Source organism: Geotrypetes seraphini, chromosome 1, assembly GCF_902459505.1.
Source record: "Geotrypetes seraphini chromosome 1, aGeoSer1.1, whole genome shotgun sequence".
NCBI classification, from domain to species: Eukaryota; Metazoa; Chordata; class Amphibia; order Gymnophiona; family Dermophiidae; genus Geotrypetes; species Geotrypetes seraphini.
In genome coordinates this window covers 324,902,380-324,916,562 of record NC_047084.1, presented here as the reverse complement: position 1 = coordinate 324,916,562, position 14,183 = coordinate 324,902,380, and the positions used below count along the sequence as shown (strand labels likewise).

General features: G+C 44.1%; 1 protein-coding gene across 4 annotated transcripts in view; it reads left to right on the top strand.

The window, feature by feature from the left end:
- The first annotated feature begins 9,560 nt into the window (after positions 1-9,560).
- Positions 9,561-14,183, top strand: part of RAP1GDS1 (Rap1 GTPase-GDP dissociation stimulator 1) — a 286,317-nt gene continuing 281,694 nt past the window's right edge. Inside the window, exon 1 of one of the 4 annotated variants that reach the window (XM_033957405.1) lies at positions 9,561-9,842. In XM_033957405.1, the coding sequence (XP_033813296.1) occupies positions 9,839-9,842 (4 nt within the window). In that variant the 5' untranslated portion in view covers positions 9,561-9,838. Of the gene's footprint in view, positions 9,843-9,942; positions 10,078-14,183 lie in introns of those variants that run through there. The other 3 variants (XM_033957396.1, XM_033957423.1, XM_033957414.1) reach the window with 3 other exon arrangements.

Sequence of the window (14,183 nt, the reverse complement as noted above, 5' to 3'; positions counted from 1 at the left end):
TGGGTCAGACCTGAGGTCCATCGCGCCCAGCAGTCCGCTCATGCGGCGGCCCAACAGGTCCAGGACCTGTGCAGTAAATTTCTATCTATACCCCTCTATCCCCTTTTCCAGCAGGAATTTGTCCAATCCTTTCTTAAACCTCAGTACCGTATTCTGCCCTATAACGTCCTCTGGAATTGCATTCTAGGTGTCCACCACACGCTGTGTAAAGAAGAACTTCCTAGCATTTGTTTTGAATTTGTCCCCTTTCAACTTTTCCGAATGCCCTCGTTTTTTTATTTTCTGAAAGTTTGAAGAATCTGTCCCTCTCTACTCTCTCTATGCCCTTCATGATCTTGTAAGTCTCTATCATATCCCCTCTTAATCTTCTCTTTTCCAGGGAAAAGAGTCCCAGTTTATCCAATCTCTCAGCGTATGAAAGGCTTTCCATCCGCTTAATCAGTCGTGTCGCTCTCCTCTGAACTCTCTCGAGTAACGCCATATCCTTCTTAAGGTACAGTGACCAATACTGGACGCAGTACTCAAGATGTGGACGCACCATTGCCCGATACAGCGGCAGGATAACTCATTTCATTCTGGTTGTAATACCCTTCTTGATTATACCTAGCATTCTATTCGCTCTCTTAGCGGCAGCTGCGCACTGTGCCGTCGGCTTCATTGTCATGTCCACCATCACCCCCAAGTCCCTTTCTTGGATACTCTCAGTCAATAACATCCCTCCCATCGTATAATTATACCTCGGGTTTTTGCTTCCCACATGCAATACTTTACACTTCTCAACATTGAATTTCATCTGCCATCTCTCTGCCCATTCCCCTAGTTTATCCAAGTCTCTTTGCAATTCTTCGCAGTATATAATGGGGAACTGCGAAGTATTGAGCTGAGCTCGTTATCAGAAGGCCAGCATTTTGGCAACTATAATGACCTCCCGCTAACGCCACTAGCCTTTTGATGTCCATGATAGAAAAATAGAAACAATAAAATTAAATATTTTGGTGAACCTTGCGTTAGCTTCATTTTTCATGTTTTTGTTATTTTTCACACCTTGAGTGAAAGCTAGCAGCTTAATTGGCAGCTGCAGCTTTATGAGTGCGCTGGTGTCCCATGCCCATGCTCAATATCCTAAATTGATAATACCTTGATATCCAAAGATGAAGAAATCCTTAACATATTTCAGGACTTCTATCAAAAACTATACTCCAGTGAACTTTGTATCAATTACTGAAATTGATAATAAATTAAATATTCCTCAAATAGAGACAAGTTGGAACAATTAGATGTTCCTGTTTCTGCGGAAAAGATTTTAAAAAGCAATTAAATCTTTCCCACTGAATAAGTCTCCCAACCTCATGGTTTTTCCGCTGAATTCTACAAATCATTTAGCAAAGAACTTGCCCCTTTACTAGAGACTCTCTTCACTTGTATGACTGCTACCCAATTAATTAAAAGAAAGTCCAACAGGGATATATACCCATGAAGAAATCAGCACTGGAGAAAAGTGGGACTGGACAACGGTCTTTCCAAATAAGCAGACCAAAAGGATCAAATAAAAACAAAAATTTATTGTGTAGATCCACTAAAGATGTTGACCCTTTAGTGGATCTACACAATAAATTTATGTTTTGACTATGTTGATTACAGTGTGGCCCAACATATAAGATTCCCTATGCCAATAACACACACAGAAATAGGTATTTTCATAAAAATAATATTTATTCACTTCGTATCAATTTAAACTTGAGGTTAAAATTAGAATTAAAATTACAATGCCAATTAATTATGTGCACTACATGTATTTCCATAAACATAATATTTCTGTGTGGGAGAGACTATTACATAGGAGACAAAGTTGTCTATGCATGTGGAGATAAGGTCTCCACTTGAAAAAGGGTATTATAGTAATTTACATACTATTAAAATGACCAGTGACCCATCACTCTAGTCTTCCAATATTCAGCTAGCACGTCACCTTAAATGGCAGGTCTTATTTAAACAAAGACATTCCGTAGGTTCTGAACAAACAAAAAGTTTTACAAAGTATAAAACTTAAATATATATTTCTATTACAGTAATTTCTAAAACATTCTAAATATTCTATATTATAATGTATATATTCTTATCGGTGGCATGAAATGTTGCTGCTCTTTGGGTTTTGGCCGGGTTTTGGTGACCTGGATTGGCTGCCATGAGGGCAGGCTACTGGGCTTGATGGACCATTGATCTGACCAAGTGGGGCTAGTCTTATGTTCTTATGACTAGAAGCTCAGAAATCTTTCCCTCAGCACACATCCCTGCTTGAAGAAGGACGCCATACATGAAGAAGGGCACGGTACTACTCGAAAGGGTCCAGAGAAGAGTGACTAAGATGGTTAAGGGGTTGGAGGAGCTGCCGTACAGCGAAAGATTAGAGAAACTGGGCTTCTTCTCCCTCGAACAGAGGAGATTGAGAGGGGACATGATCGAAACATTCAAGGTACTGAAGGGGATAGACTTAGTAGATAAGGACAGGTTGTTCACCCTCTCCAAGGTAGGGAGAACGAGAGGGCACTCTCTAAAGTTGAAAGGGGATAGATTCCGTACAAACGTAAGGAAGTTCTTCTTCACCCAGAGAGTGGTAGAAAGCTGAAACGCTCTTCCGGAGGCTGTTATAGGGGAAAACACCCTCCAGGGATTCAAAACAAAGTTAGACAAGTTCCTGATGAACAAGAAGGGGCGCTGATAGGGCTACTCTCAGTTAGGGTGCTGGTCTTTGACCAGAGGGCTGCCGCGACTGCTGGGCATGATGAACCACTGGTCTGACCCAGCAACGGCAATTCTTATGTTCTTATAACTCACAAGCTTATTAATTACTTACAAATTGTCACATAGAGAAGCTCACATTTGAACTTTGTTTCTCCTCCAGTTAGAGGATGTAAACTCAAAAGACATAATCAACACCTTTTCTCTCATCAGGCAGCATTATGGGGTAAAGATCTAGAACAATTGCTTACGCCTACTACTTATGGGGAATTTAGGAAACGCCTAAAAACATATCTGTTCCTGAAGTATCTAGGTAGCTGACCCGCACAACTCTTTCTCTACAATAACTGATCCCTAGAGCTGTTAATCACTAGAGCTGTTAATCACTTAACCTCTGTTAAGTTCAATTAATTTATACCATCTTGTACTCTTTGTAAACCTCATAGAACTTCACGGTCCTGCAGTATATAAACTGTTATTATTATTATTAAAAGAACTCCTTAGCATCACTTAAGCTGCCAATTTACCAAAGAAATGCAAATTTTATTTTTTTAGAAAGAAGAGATATATCTTTTAACCAGTACCCAGTCTTAAAGAATGAATCACCCACTTCTCTGCCTCCTGGAAAAACTAAGGCCCTGTTTTACTAAGGTGCATGCACGCTAATCGAATTAGCGCGCGCTAAACACTAATGCGTGCATGTTAGTCTATGCCCCTTCACTATGACATAGTCAAACAAGATCTTGTTCACTTTCCTTTTCATATCCAAAAATATTTCTTTAAATATTTAGGTATATTTTTAAATATTTAGGTATATTTTTTGGCCATACCATTTCTGATACTACTACTAAAAACATGGATTAAGTTCTATCTTCACTAAAAGATTCAGGCCCAGATGCCCAGATGTTTTGACAGATTTAGCAACAATTGCATTTGCCGACCCGATGCACAAAACGGCTCACTGCGTGTTTTTCCCCTCGATCACCCATTTTCTGATCTGAGCATGCAAATTAGCTAAAACCCCATGCAAACTAGCCAATCGATGCATTAACATCGCAAGGCTATGCACAAAAAAAAGGCAAGGGTTTTAGCGATCTGAAAAAACTGACAGATTTGCAAAATATCTAGCTTATGAAAAAAGCCCTCCCCCTCTGCCAATGATGGCCCTTCCCGATGGCCCCTGACAAAGGTGGCACTGGGAATACCACCCCCCATCAAAATTCAGCAGGAGGAATGCCCATTCCCTCCTGTCATGCCACTCTCCACCTGTGGCAGTGAAACAGCAGAAGGGATGCCTACTCCTTCCTGCCACCAAAGCCCCCCCCCCTCTGCGCCAGGCACCCCCCAAACATCTTCCCCTTCCCAAAAAGGAAGGAGGAATACCCACTCCCTCCTGCCACCAGAGGTCCCCAGAAACCCCTTCCCCTGAACCCCCTATACCTTTCATGGAAATTGGGAACAGGAGATGCTCCGTCACTCCTCCTCAGAGGCCCACCTGTCCAAAATGATAGGCCTTCCCATCCCCAGTGCATCATGTGATGCATAGAGAGGGGCCTAAGGCCCTGATTGGCTCAGACACTAAAGGCCTCACTTCTCAGTCAAGCCAATCAAGGCATTAGACTCTTCCCACTTGTATCCCGGGATACAGAGGGAGGCACCTAAGACCCTGATTGGCTCAGAAGCCTAAGGCCCCTCCCTAGGGTACGTGAGAGTTTGGGGGATCTCAGGTGACAGGGGGAGGGAGGGAGGGAGTGGGCATCCTTCCTGCCTTTTGGGGGAGAGGCGAGGGGATTTTTGGGGGTGGGCCTTTGGTGGCAGTGAGTGGGCATCCCTCCTGCCATTTTGTTGCAGCGGTGGGGGAAGGGAGCTCGGCATGGCTCCAAGAATTGCTGCCTGAATTTTTAATTACCAAAATTCTCTGGAGGCATTAATTTCCTGATTTCAAAAATTACCATACTACTTATATCCTTAGCAAAGGTTTTCCACTGGTATCCAGGTACTAATAGGGATTATAGCCCTACTTGGATATCATTAGAAAATGTCCTAAGCATGGATACTCCTTTATTTATATTGTCAAACATGTCTGCTATATCTAAATCTACTATTTCTCATGTTATACCTGCTACAATTGCTGCTTTTACATATGTGAGCAAATGTCTACCTGTCTCTTTAGACCAGGGGTGCCCAAAAGGTCAATTGTGATCGACCGGTCGATCCCAAAGGCAACGCGAGTTGATCGCGGAGCTCATCCTGGGCTCCACGATTGACTCGCGTTGCCTTTGCATTCTCTCTGTTCCCCGACGCCACAACAGGTCAGCAGCAACTACAGAAGTGCCGGGCAAGCCAGCCCCCCATCTCCCCCCCAGATGTCAGAATTGACGTTGGGGGGAAGGCTGCTGGCCTGTTGCAGCATCGGGAAACAAGGAAAACTTGGTGGCAACGTCAGCGGTGGTTTGGGGGCCTGTTTCCAGATGATAGCCCGGGTGGTGGCTTGGGAAGAAAAAAAAGGGGAGTCAGAAAGACAGGGAGGCAGAACGGGGAGACAGAAAGACAGGGAGGAAGAACAGGGAGACAGAAAGAATGAAAGGGGGCATGGAGACAGAAAGAATGAAAGGGAGCATGGAGACAGAAAGAATGAAAGGGAGCATGGAGACAGAAAGAATGAAAGTGGGGCATGGAGACAAAAGGAAAGAAAGGTGGGCATGGAGACAAAGAAAGAAAGGGGACAGGAAGACAGAAAGAAAGACAACAGAGAGAAGTAAGAAAGGGGGCAGGGAGACAGAAAAGAAGAAAGGGAGGGGGCAGGGAGAGAGGAAGGAAAAGGGAGAGGGAATGGAGTATGTCAAGTGGCAGGAGGCAGGCAGGGAGAGAGGAAGAAAAAGTTGGACTCATGGAAGGACAGAGATATTGATTGGGGAATGGAATGAGGTCAGGAGGAGACAAAGCATGCAGGAGGCAGAAAGGAGGGAAGAAATATTGCATGCACAGTGCAACCAGAGACTCATGAAATCACCAGACAACAAAGGTAGGAAAAATGATTTTATTTTCAATTTAGTGATCAAAATGTGTCCATTTTGAGAATTTATATCTGCTGTCTATATTCTGCATTATGGCCCCCTTTTACTAAACCGCAGTAGTGGATTTTAGCGCAGGGAGCCTATGAGCGTCGAGAGCAGCGCGGGGTATTCAGTGCAGCTCCCTGTGCTAAAAACTGTTATCACGGTTTAGTAAAAAGAGAGGGGGTATGTTTGTCTATTTTTATATAGTTGTTACTGAGGTGACATTGCATATTTTAAAGTCATCTGCCTTGACCTCTTGGGAAAAAACCCCCCAAATATAAATGATAATTAACATTTTCTGTTTGTATATTACATTACATTACATTAGGGATTTCTATTCCGCCATTACCTTGCAGTTCAAGGCGGATTAAAAAAGAATTATCCAAGATGTATTACAACAAGAACTTACAAAAAAAAAAAAAAAAAAATTGGTCATTTTCAAAAAGAGTAAGAAATGGGTAAGGTTATTTGTTTGGGATAGTTGGCTTTAGTGAGAGGTGGAGTTTGAGACTTGCGGTATTATTTCTTTTTTCAGAGTTTTCTTGAAGAGTATGGTCTTTATTTCTTTTCTAAAAGTCTTGTAGTCGAGGGATGCCGTTAGTAGATTGGCGATTTGGTTGTCTAGTTTGGCTGCTTGAGTGGCCAGGAGGCCATCATATAGTTTTTTCCGTTTGACCTCCTTAACTGTACAGTGTGCTTTGTGTTTTTTTTTAATTTTATTGTTGGTAGATCATTTTGATTTGGTCATTTTAAAAGTAGCTCGCAAGCCAAAAAAGTGTGGGCACCCCTGCTTTAGACACTTTCTATGGTATGGTCATTTGGATTCTAATTGATAAATCTCCAATTGGCCTATGTGGAGAAAGTGTAACATATGCTATCTAAGTCAATTATTAACTAATGGTACTTTAAAAACCTTTGACCAGTTGAAAGAAGAATTATACCTACCTGATTCTCAATTTTTAAATAGCATCAACTCTTACATGTGCTACTAACTCAGTACTTAATAATATACATAATCCAAGCATCCTGTATTTATAAGACTTTACAACTTTTGGGGGAAAAAACCCCAAAAAACCTTTTGTATTGTTTGGGAAAAAGATCTAGAATTAACTTTTACCTCCTCTACATTTGAATATATTTTGGTCCCAGATCCTCCTGTTTCTCTGCTTTTAGTTATTCTTTCTCCAGTACAATGCGTTGTGGATACCGATGAAAGCCAAATTGTGCAACTGTGCAAATTCTGATTTGTGTTGTCTATGTTGTAAGGAAGTTGCTACTTTTACGTATCAAATCGATTACTGTGGCAACCCTCACATTTTTTGGACTGACGTTTGATCTAAAATTCAAGCTATTCTTAAATTTGAGGACTCTTTCCCCTGTACATCAAAAAGTCATTGGCTCGTACTATACATCTCTCAAAGACAAAGCTCTTTTATTTCTTTGTTTCTATAGCTTTAAAACTTATGGTGGAATTGGGTATTACTTAACGTGACCATTTATTTTTTTCATCCAAATGGGACATCTGTTAATATTCAGTGCCCCAAGTGCCTCCTTCTTATGTCCTTGGTGCCCCCAGATCCAGTGTCAGTTCTCCTTTGTACCAGGTCTCCCTCCTTTGTTATGATCTTGCCTCTCTCTGCTCTTCCTCAGGGTCTCTCCCATAGTCCTGCTTCTGCCTCCTGTCTTTCCCCTTTGGTCCAGGCCTTTATCTCTCTAGTCTTTCTTCTACTTACAACCCCCCTTTCGCTGCCTCTTTCTCTCCTTCCTCCCTCCCTCCTTCCTTCCTATGTCCCCCTCACTGCCTTCCAGCCTTTGTCCCACCCTCTCCCCCAAAGTCTGCCTGCTTGCCTACCTCATAGAAACATAGAAACATAGAAAGATGACGGCAGAAAAGGGCCATAGCCCATCAAGTCTGCCCACTCCACTGACCCACCCCAATAGTCTAGATGCTAGTGACTCGACCTACGTAGGGATCCCACGTAAGTGTCCCATTTTCTCTTAAAGTCGAGCACGCCGGTGGCCTCGACCACCTGCACCGGAAGCTCATTCCAGTGGTCCATTTCCGTGAAAAAATACTTCCTGGTGTCACTACTAAATTTCCCCCCTCTAAGTTTAAGCGGATGCCCTCTTGTGGTCGAGGGTCCTTTGGGGAAGAGAATGTCATCTTCCAGCTCGACACGTCCCGTGATGAACTTAAATGTCTCAATCATGTCCCCCCTCTCGCTGCGTTCCTCTAGAGTGTAGAACCGCAGTCTGCTCAGTCTCTCTTCGTACGAGAGACCCTCCTCCAAAGCCAGCCTGCCTACCTCCCCCAAAGCCAGCCTGCCTGCCGGCCTGCTTCCCCCATAGCCAGCCTGTCTGCCTCCCCCAAAGCCAGCCTGCCTACCTCCCTCCCTACCACGCCCAATTCCACCACCTCTGATCCGCAGCCACTGCTTGCCATCCAGAATCCTTCTTCCCGACGTCAATTCTGACGTCAGAGAGGAAGTTCCAGGCCAGTCAATCACTGCCTGGCTGGCCCGGAACTTCCTCTCCGACATTAGAATTGATGTCGGGAAGAAGGATTCTGGACGGCAAGCAGCGAACCGGGTGGGGGTGGTTTGAATCAGCGCTGGAGAGAGGCTGGCAAGCAGCAGGGGCGGTGGACCGAGGTGGGGTTGAATTGGGCACGGCAGGGAGGGGAAGCGATCGCCTGTTCTGTTGTCCCTGAGCACAGCTTTGGAATACTGACCCTGAAAACAGGACATTTTGGCGTCCCAAAGCTGTGTGTGGGGACAATGGGATAGGGAATCGAAAAACGGGACTGTTCTGTTGAAAATGGGACGTATGGTCACTTTAGTATTACTATACATTGGAGTAGTGAGGGTGAGAGCCGCAAGGGGCAGTGGCGCCCCTTCCCGGCCCTCATCTCCGTCCCGCTCCTTCCCCACTCCTCCCTGCCGCATGCACGCCCCTTCCCTCGTAACTCTAGTTGTTCACCGCCACGAGCAACAAGAATTTCAACGTGCTCCTTGTGACCCTGTCATCTCTCCCACTTAAATCAATTCCTATTTTATTTTATTTATTTATTTATTTATTTAGATTTTTATCCCGTCCTCCCAATAGCTCAGAACGGTTTACAAATGAACATACACAGTGCGGAGTAACTAGACATATAAGTAGTACAAATGCGCAGCATCCATATGTGACATCAGCAGGAGAGATGATGCTGTCGCAAGGAGCACATTAAAGTTGTTGCGGCGGTGAACAGCTAGCGGTACGGGGAAGGAAAGGGGGTGCGTGCTTGGTGAGGGGAAGCGTGGAGGTGTCAGCGCCCCCACCAGCATGGCGCCCAGGGCAGACCGCCCCCTCCCTTACTACACCACTGTTACTATATAAGACATATGAAGATAAGCTTTCTTATAACTCTTTATTCTTTAAACATCATAAAATGGAAGTTTTTAGACAAATATCTCTCAACTCAGCAACAATTTTCTTTATTCAATCTTTTATATTTTATTGTATACGAGCACGTATATATTTATTGTTTCTCTTTATGCTTATGCATCTTTTGTAATATTTATAATTCAATAAATGTTTGAAACAAAAAAAAGCTTTCCCCCATGCCAAATTTAGTCCTGTCATGTCAACGTTATTTTACCGTCAGGCAAAATGCCAATCTTATTATGCCAGTGCCAAAAAGCAGAGCGCCCACACGCTGCGCGCCATTATATCAGCACCTCGCTTCTCACCGGCACAGTACTGCACATAGCAGCACGCGCATAACCCCGCCCCCTGTCGCGGACTGCCAGAATTCACCCCTGCTACGGTCCCTTCCTCCTCTACACCAGTTGTCACATCTGTCGTTAAATTGTGCGCGTTAGCGGCATCTTAACGTTTGGGCAACAGACAAGAGAAAGGCCGCGCGCACGGGAAGCAAAGAATAGCGAGCAGCACGCGTGCGCGCCTGGCGTTTTTTTTTTTTTTTTTCCCTCCTCCCCTTCCCCCTCCCCCACAAGCGACTTTAGACGCCTGCAAACGGAGGGTCCTTCTCCGCAACAATGGGTAAGTGAGCGATTGCTGTTCTCCCCCTCCCCGCCCCCCATCAGTGCGGAGGAGCGTTTTTGATTAACAGTTTGCAGGCAAGGGTTGAGGTAGCTGCTGCTGTGTTCTTGCTCCTCCCAGGGCAGGGCTGGCGACGTCCTTTTGCTGCTGCTGTTCGTGTTCCTCTTTCTGTTTCTCCAGGCCTGCCGGTTCTCCATCACTGTTCGGCCGCGTTAGCAGAGCGTGAGGGGGAGATGTAAGCTGTCTGTTAATGATCTCTTCTCCACCCTCGGTATTTGAGAGATCGATGTTGCACTTGTCCTTCCTCCTCTGGGGGACCCGGCCCAGCTCGGCTCGGCTCCTCTGGCATCACTGGGAGGGGCTCGTGTTGCTAACCAACACCTTCACAGCAACTATATCAAAACTCTGCTTCTTGCATGGTTCTTTACTTTGCAGCATTTACTGTGGAAAGTTTCCATAAAAATAGCTCGCTCTTCTGACTTGACAGGATAACGGATAATATGATGCTATTTTTTTAGTTCTTAATGGTTAAGATTTATAGTAGTTGCCTTGATCTTAGGATGCTTGTAAGTTTTTATTATATCTTCAAGGACCAGCAGAAAATATGATATAGTGCAACATCAAAAAACCCACATAGGTGATTGTCTGTATGGTTTCAAAGCTTATATTAAAAGTTTTTTTTATGCATCATTTTAAAAGGGTATTGCAACCTCTAATTTGTTTTATAACAATTTGTATTGACACTAGACCAGGGATGCACAACTCCTGTCCTCGAGGGCCAAATCCAGTTGGGTTTTCAGGATTTCCACAGTGAATTTGCATGAGATCTATTTGCCTGCACTGCTTCCATTGTAAGCATATTGATCTCATGCATATTCATTTGGGAAATCCTGAACATCTATCCTGCTGAGGGCAGAAGTTGTGCACCCCTGCAGTAGACCCATGGGCCATGGTTATAATTGCTATTTACATTGATTTAAAATTGATTATTTTCCCAAATTGTTTTTGTTGGCAGTAATAAAGTTTAAGGTGACTTGTCAGTTTATTCTAATAGCTGGTATTATTTCTCCAATATCTGTAGTGAAAAGAGAACCAAAATCTGACAGCATTTCTAGACCAGCCACAACCCCAGATACTAAGGACTGTTCAAACCTGTAAAAAGAATTACAGAACAGCAGAATATGACATCAAATAGAGACCATATGGCCTATTGAGTGTGCCCATCCAAGCCAACTGTTCAGTATTATAATCCATTTCTGTCCTCAGAAATTCTCTGTTCTTGGCCTCATGCACTTGGAGTCTGCTCTACTCTTCCACTCTTTCTATAAAGAAATACTGTATTTACTCATGTTACTTGTGAACCTACTTCTTTTCACTGTTATCCTATAACCTGTAGTAATAGCCTTTTTTTCTGTTGGAAGAGACCTGTCCCTTTTGCATCCATTTTTTAAAGAGCTATTTAAATCTCTTCCTTTTTTGTGGATAAGTAGGATTTAGTCAAGTGTGTGGCATCATCACACGTTGCTGAAAAGGCTCAGAGCTTAGGAGTTGATGCAGAAAGCTTGTGTTAGAGCAGGGATCTCAAAGTCCCTCCTTGAGGGCCGCAATCCAGTCGGGTTTTCAGGATTTCCCCAATGAATATGCATGAGATCTATGTGCATGCACTGCTTTCAATGCATATTCATTGGAGAAATCCTGAAAACCTGACTGGATTGCGGCCCTCAAGGAGGGACTTTGAGATCCCTGTGTTAGAGCCATTCAGGCTGAGCCGTGCACACTGCTTACTAATGTAAGCCCTGTTGCAGAAGTTTAGTTCTCCAATGCAATAAGCAATTAACATGCAAATTACTGCTCCATTAAAAAGTGTGCTTTTAGAAAAACAGCACATTCTACCATAGTAATGTACAGTTTATTGCTTTCCCTTCCTATCAGTGGCTTACACACTAAAAGGAAGAGGGATATTTATAAAAAAAAGAATTTAAAAATGACCAGATCTGCATTCCACCTCCTCCCACATCTCAACATTAGCTAGCCCCAGTAGTCAAGTATACTTCCCCCAGACCCAACTTAAATTCCCTTGTGCCTTACTCACAAAAAAGCCCTCCTAGTCTAGTACAGTATTTCTCAACTCAATCCTGGAGCACCTCCTTACCAGTCATATTTTCAGGATATTCAAAGTAATTATGTATAAACTTGATTTGCATACACCGCCTCCCTTATATGCAAATTTCTTTCATGCATATTTATTGTGAATATCCTGAAAACTTGACTGGTCTAGTGGACCTTCCTTTCCCTTCCCTCCTCCCTAACTACCCCTGACCAAAAATAAGTTCCTGGTAGTTTAGTAGAGTCCATCCCTAACCACCCCCCCAGCCCCTTCGACTTAAAGGAGTGGAAAGGCAGGAGTGATGCTCACTTGCTCCTGGCTCTGGTACCACCATCATTCAAAATGGTAGTGTTAGAGGCAAGAGCAAGTGGTCATGCCTCCTGCTTTTCATCTTTTGAGCTGAGTAGAAAGGGGAGGGAAGTCCACTAGACTACTAGGGATTTATGCTGGGACAGGAGAGGAAGGATGGAAAGGGAGCAATACTTCCAGGGCTCTTTGTATGTCAGGGATGAGGGAAAGAAAGGGTCCACAAGACTACCAGAGCTGGCTTGTGAGTTTGGGGGCAGTGGTTGGGGTTGAGTCGAGTTAGTTCACTAGATCACTGGTAATCTGAGGTGAAATGTGACACTTCACCTCAGATGACCCTGGGCTTGGCGTGGCAAAGAGCAAAAAGGACTGCATGCCACCTCAGATGTGGCATTACAGCTCTGCCATTGCATTCATTGTATGTATCTCTGCATTGGTGTGTTTTTCTTAATTAACTATATTTCCATAGACTTACAAATTGGCATGAGCTGAGCTCTAAAGTAAGGCTTTGCACAGAGTTCACTGCCATGTGTGGTGAGGAAATCTAGACAGAGGGGAGGAAGTGGGCTCGGGTCCCTAAAGTGAGTAGACTGTCTGCTTCATTGGGAGAGGGGCCACACATACCAGGTTGTAGAGAAGAATCTGAACAATTTCCGTGAACCTACACCAGTCTACCTCCTCTAGTGAAAGGGTAGAAATATATCTCACTCGTTCATTCCAAACTGGAAGTGAGTACAGAGGATCAGGGGGTACCTCCCCTTGGCTGACAAGGAAATAGAGATATCGAAAGATTGGCAATCTGTTGTATAGAGCAGTGGTTTTCAAACCTTTTTGGTTTGTAGCACACTGGAAAACATATTAAAAAATTTACCGGAGCACTTGTGCAAAAAATTTAAAATGTTAACTAAACTATGAATAAATGAGATTCAGAAAACTATTAATAACATTGTTTTAATAAATTAAGCGTGGTTGTATGAAACATGAGCTTGATGGTTTTTAGCAATCTTTTTCATTGTTATATGTACATGAGACAAACATACCCCTCATTATACAGGCATTGGAATGGGGGAGGCCACAGGAGCCCTGACCGCCCCCAAAATTGGCAGTGGCTCTGCTCCCCTACCTCCTCTTCTGGCCACTGTAAGTTTAGATCTTCGGTATGTAGCATGTTCTTTCCAACCTCCAACCCCATCGGGACCCTGCATTATGACCCGTCGGGCAGCTGCTGCAGCAGCGTCAACAAGATGAGCCTGCTGCCGTCGGCCTGCCCTGGCAGTCTTCATTCTGCAGCATCCCACCTACACTGCAAAATAAAGACTTCTGGGGCAGGCCAATGGCAGTAGGCTTATCTCATTGATGCTGCTGTGGCAGCTGCCCAAAGATTTATCAGCGACCGGGGAGGAGATAGGTGGGGTAGTCGAGAATTGTTGAGAGAGGTTGTGCCACAGGGTCCCACTGGGAGAAAGGTGGAAGGGTAAGAAGAACATGTTACATGCCATGGGCTGGGGGTAGGGGATTAGGAATGCTGGGAGGACAGATGTTGCGCGAGCTGGGAGGAGGTTGGGATGGACAGGTGTTGCATGGGCTGGGGGGGTTAGGACGGGTGGGAAAGAGATGCTGCTAATGGGGGAGGGAAGAGTAATGGAGTGGGAGGGAAAGATATGGTGTACATGGGGAAAGGAAAGAGGGAGAATTGTTGGGCATGATAGTGATGGGAGGGAGGGAGAAATATTAGATATTGAGAGGGAAGGGTAGGTTATGGATTAGCTGGTTCAGAAACCAACAAGAGATGAAGCAATTCTAGACCTAGTTCTTAGTGGGGCGCATGAATTGCTGCAGGAGGTAATAATGGTGCTGGGGCTACTTGATAACAGTGATCATAACATGATCAGATTTGATATAATCTCTGGACTAAGTATACAAAGGAA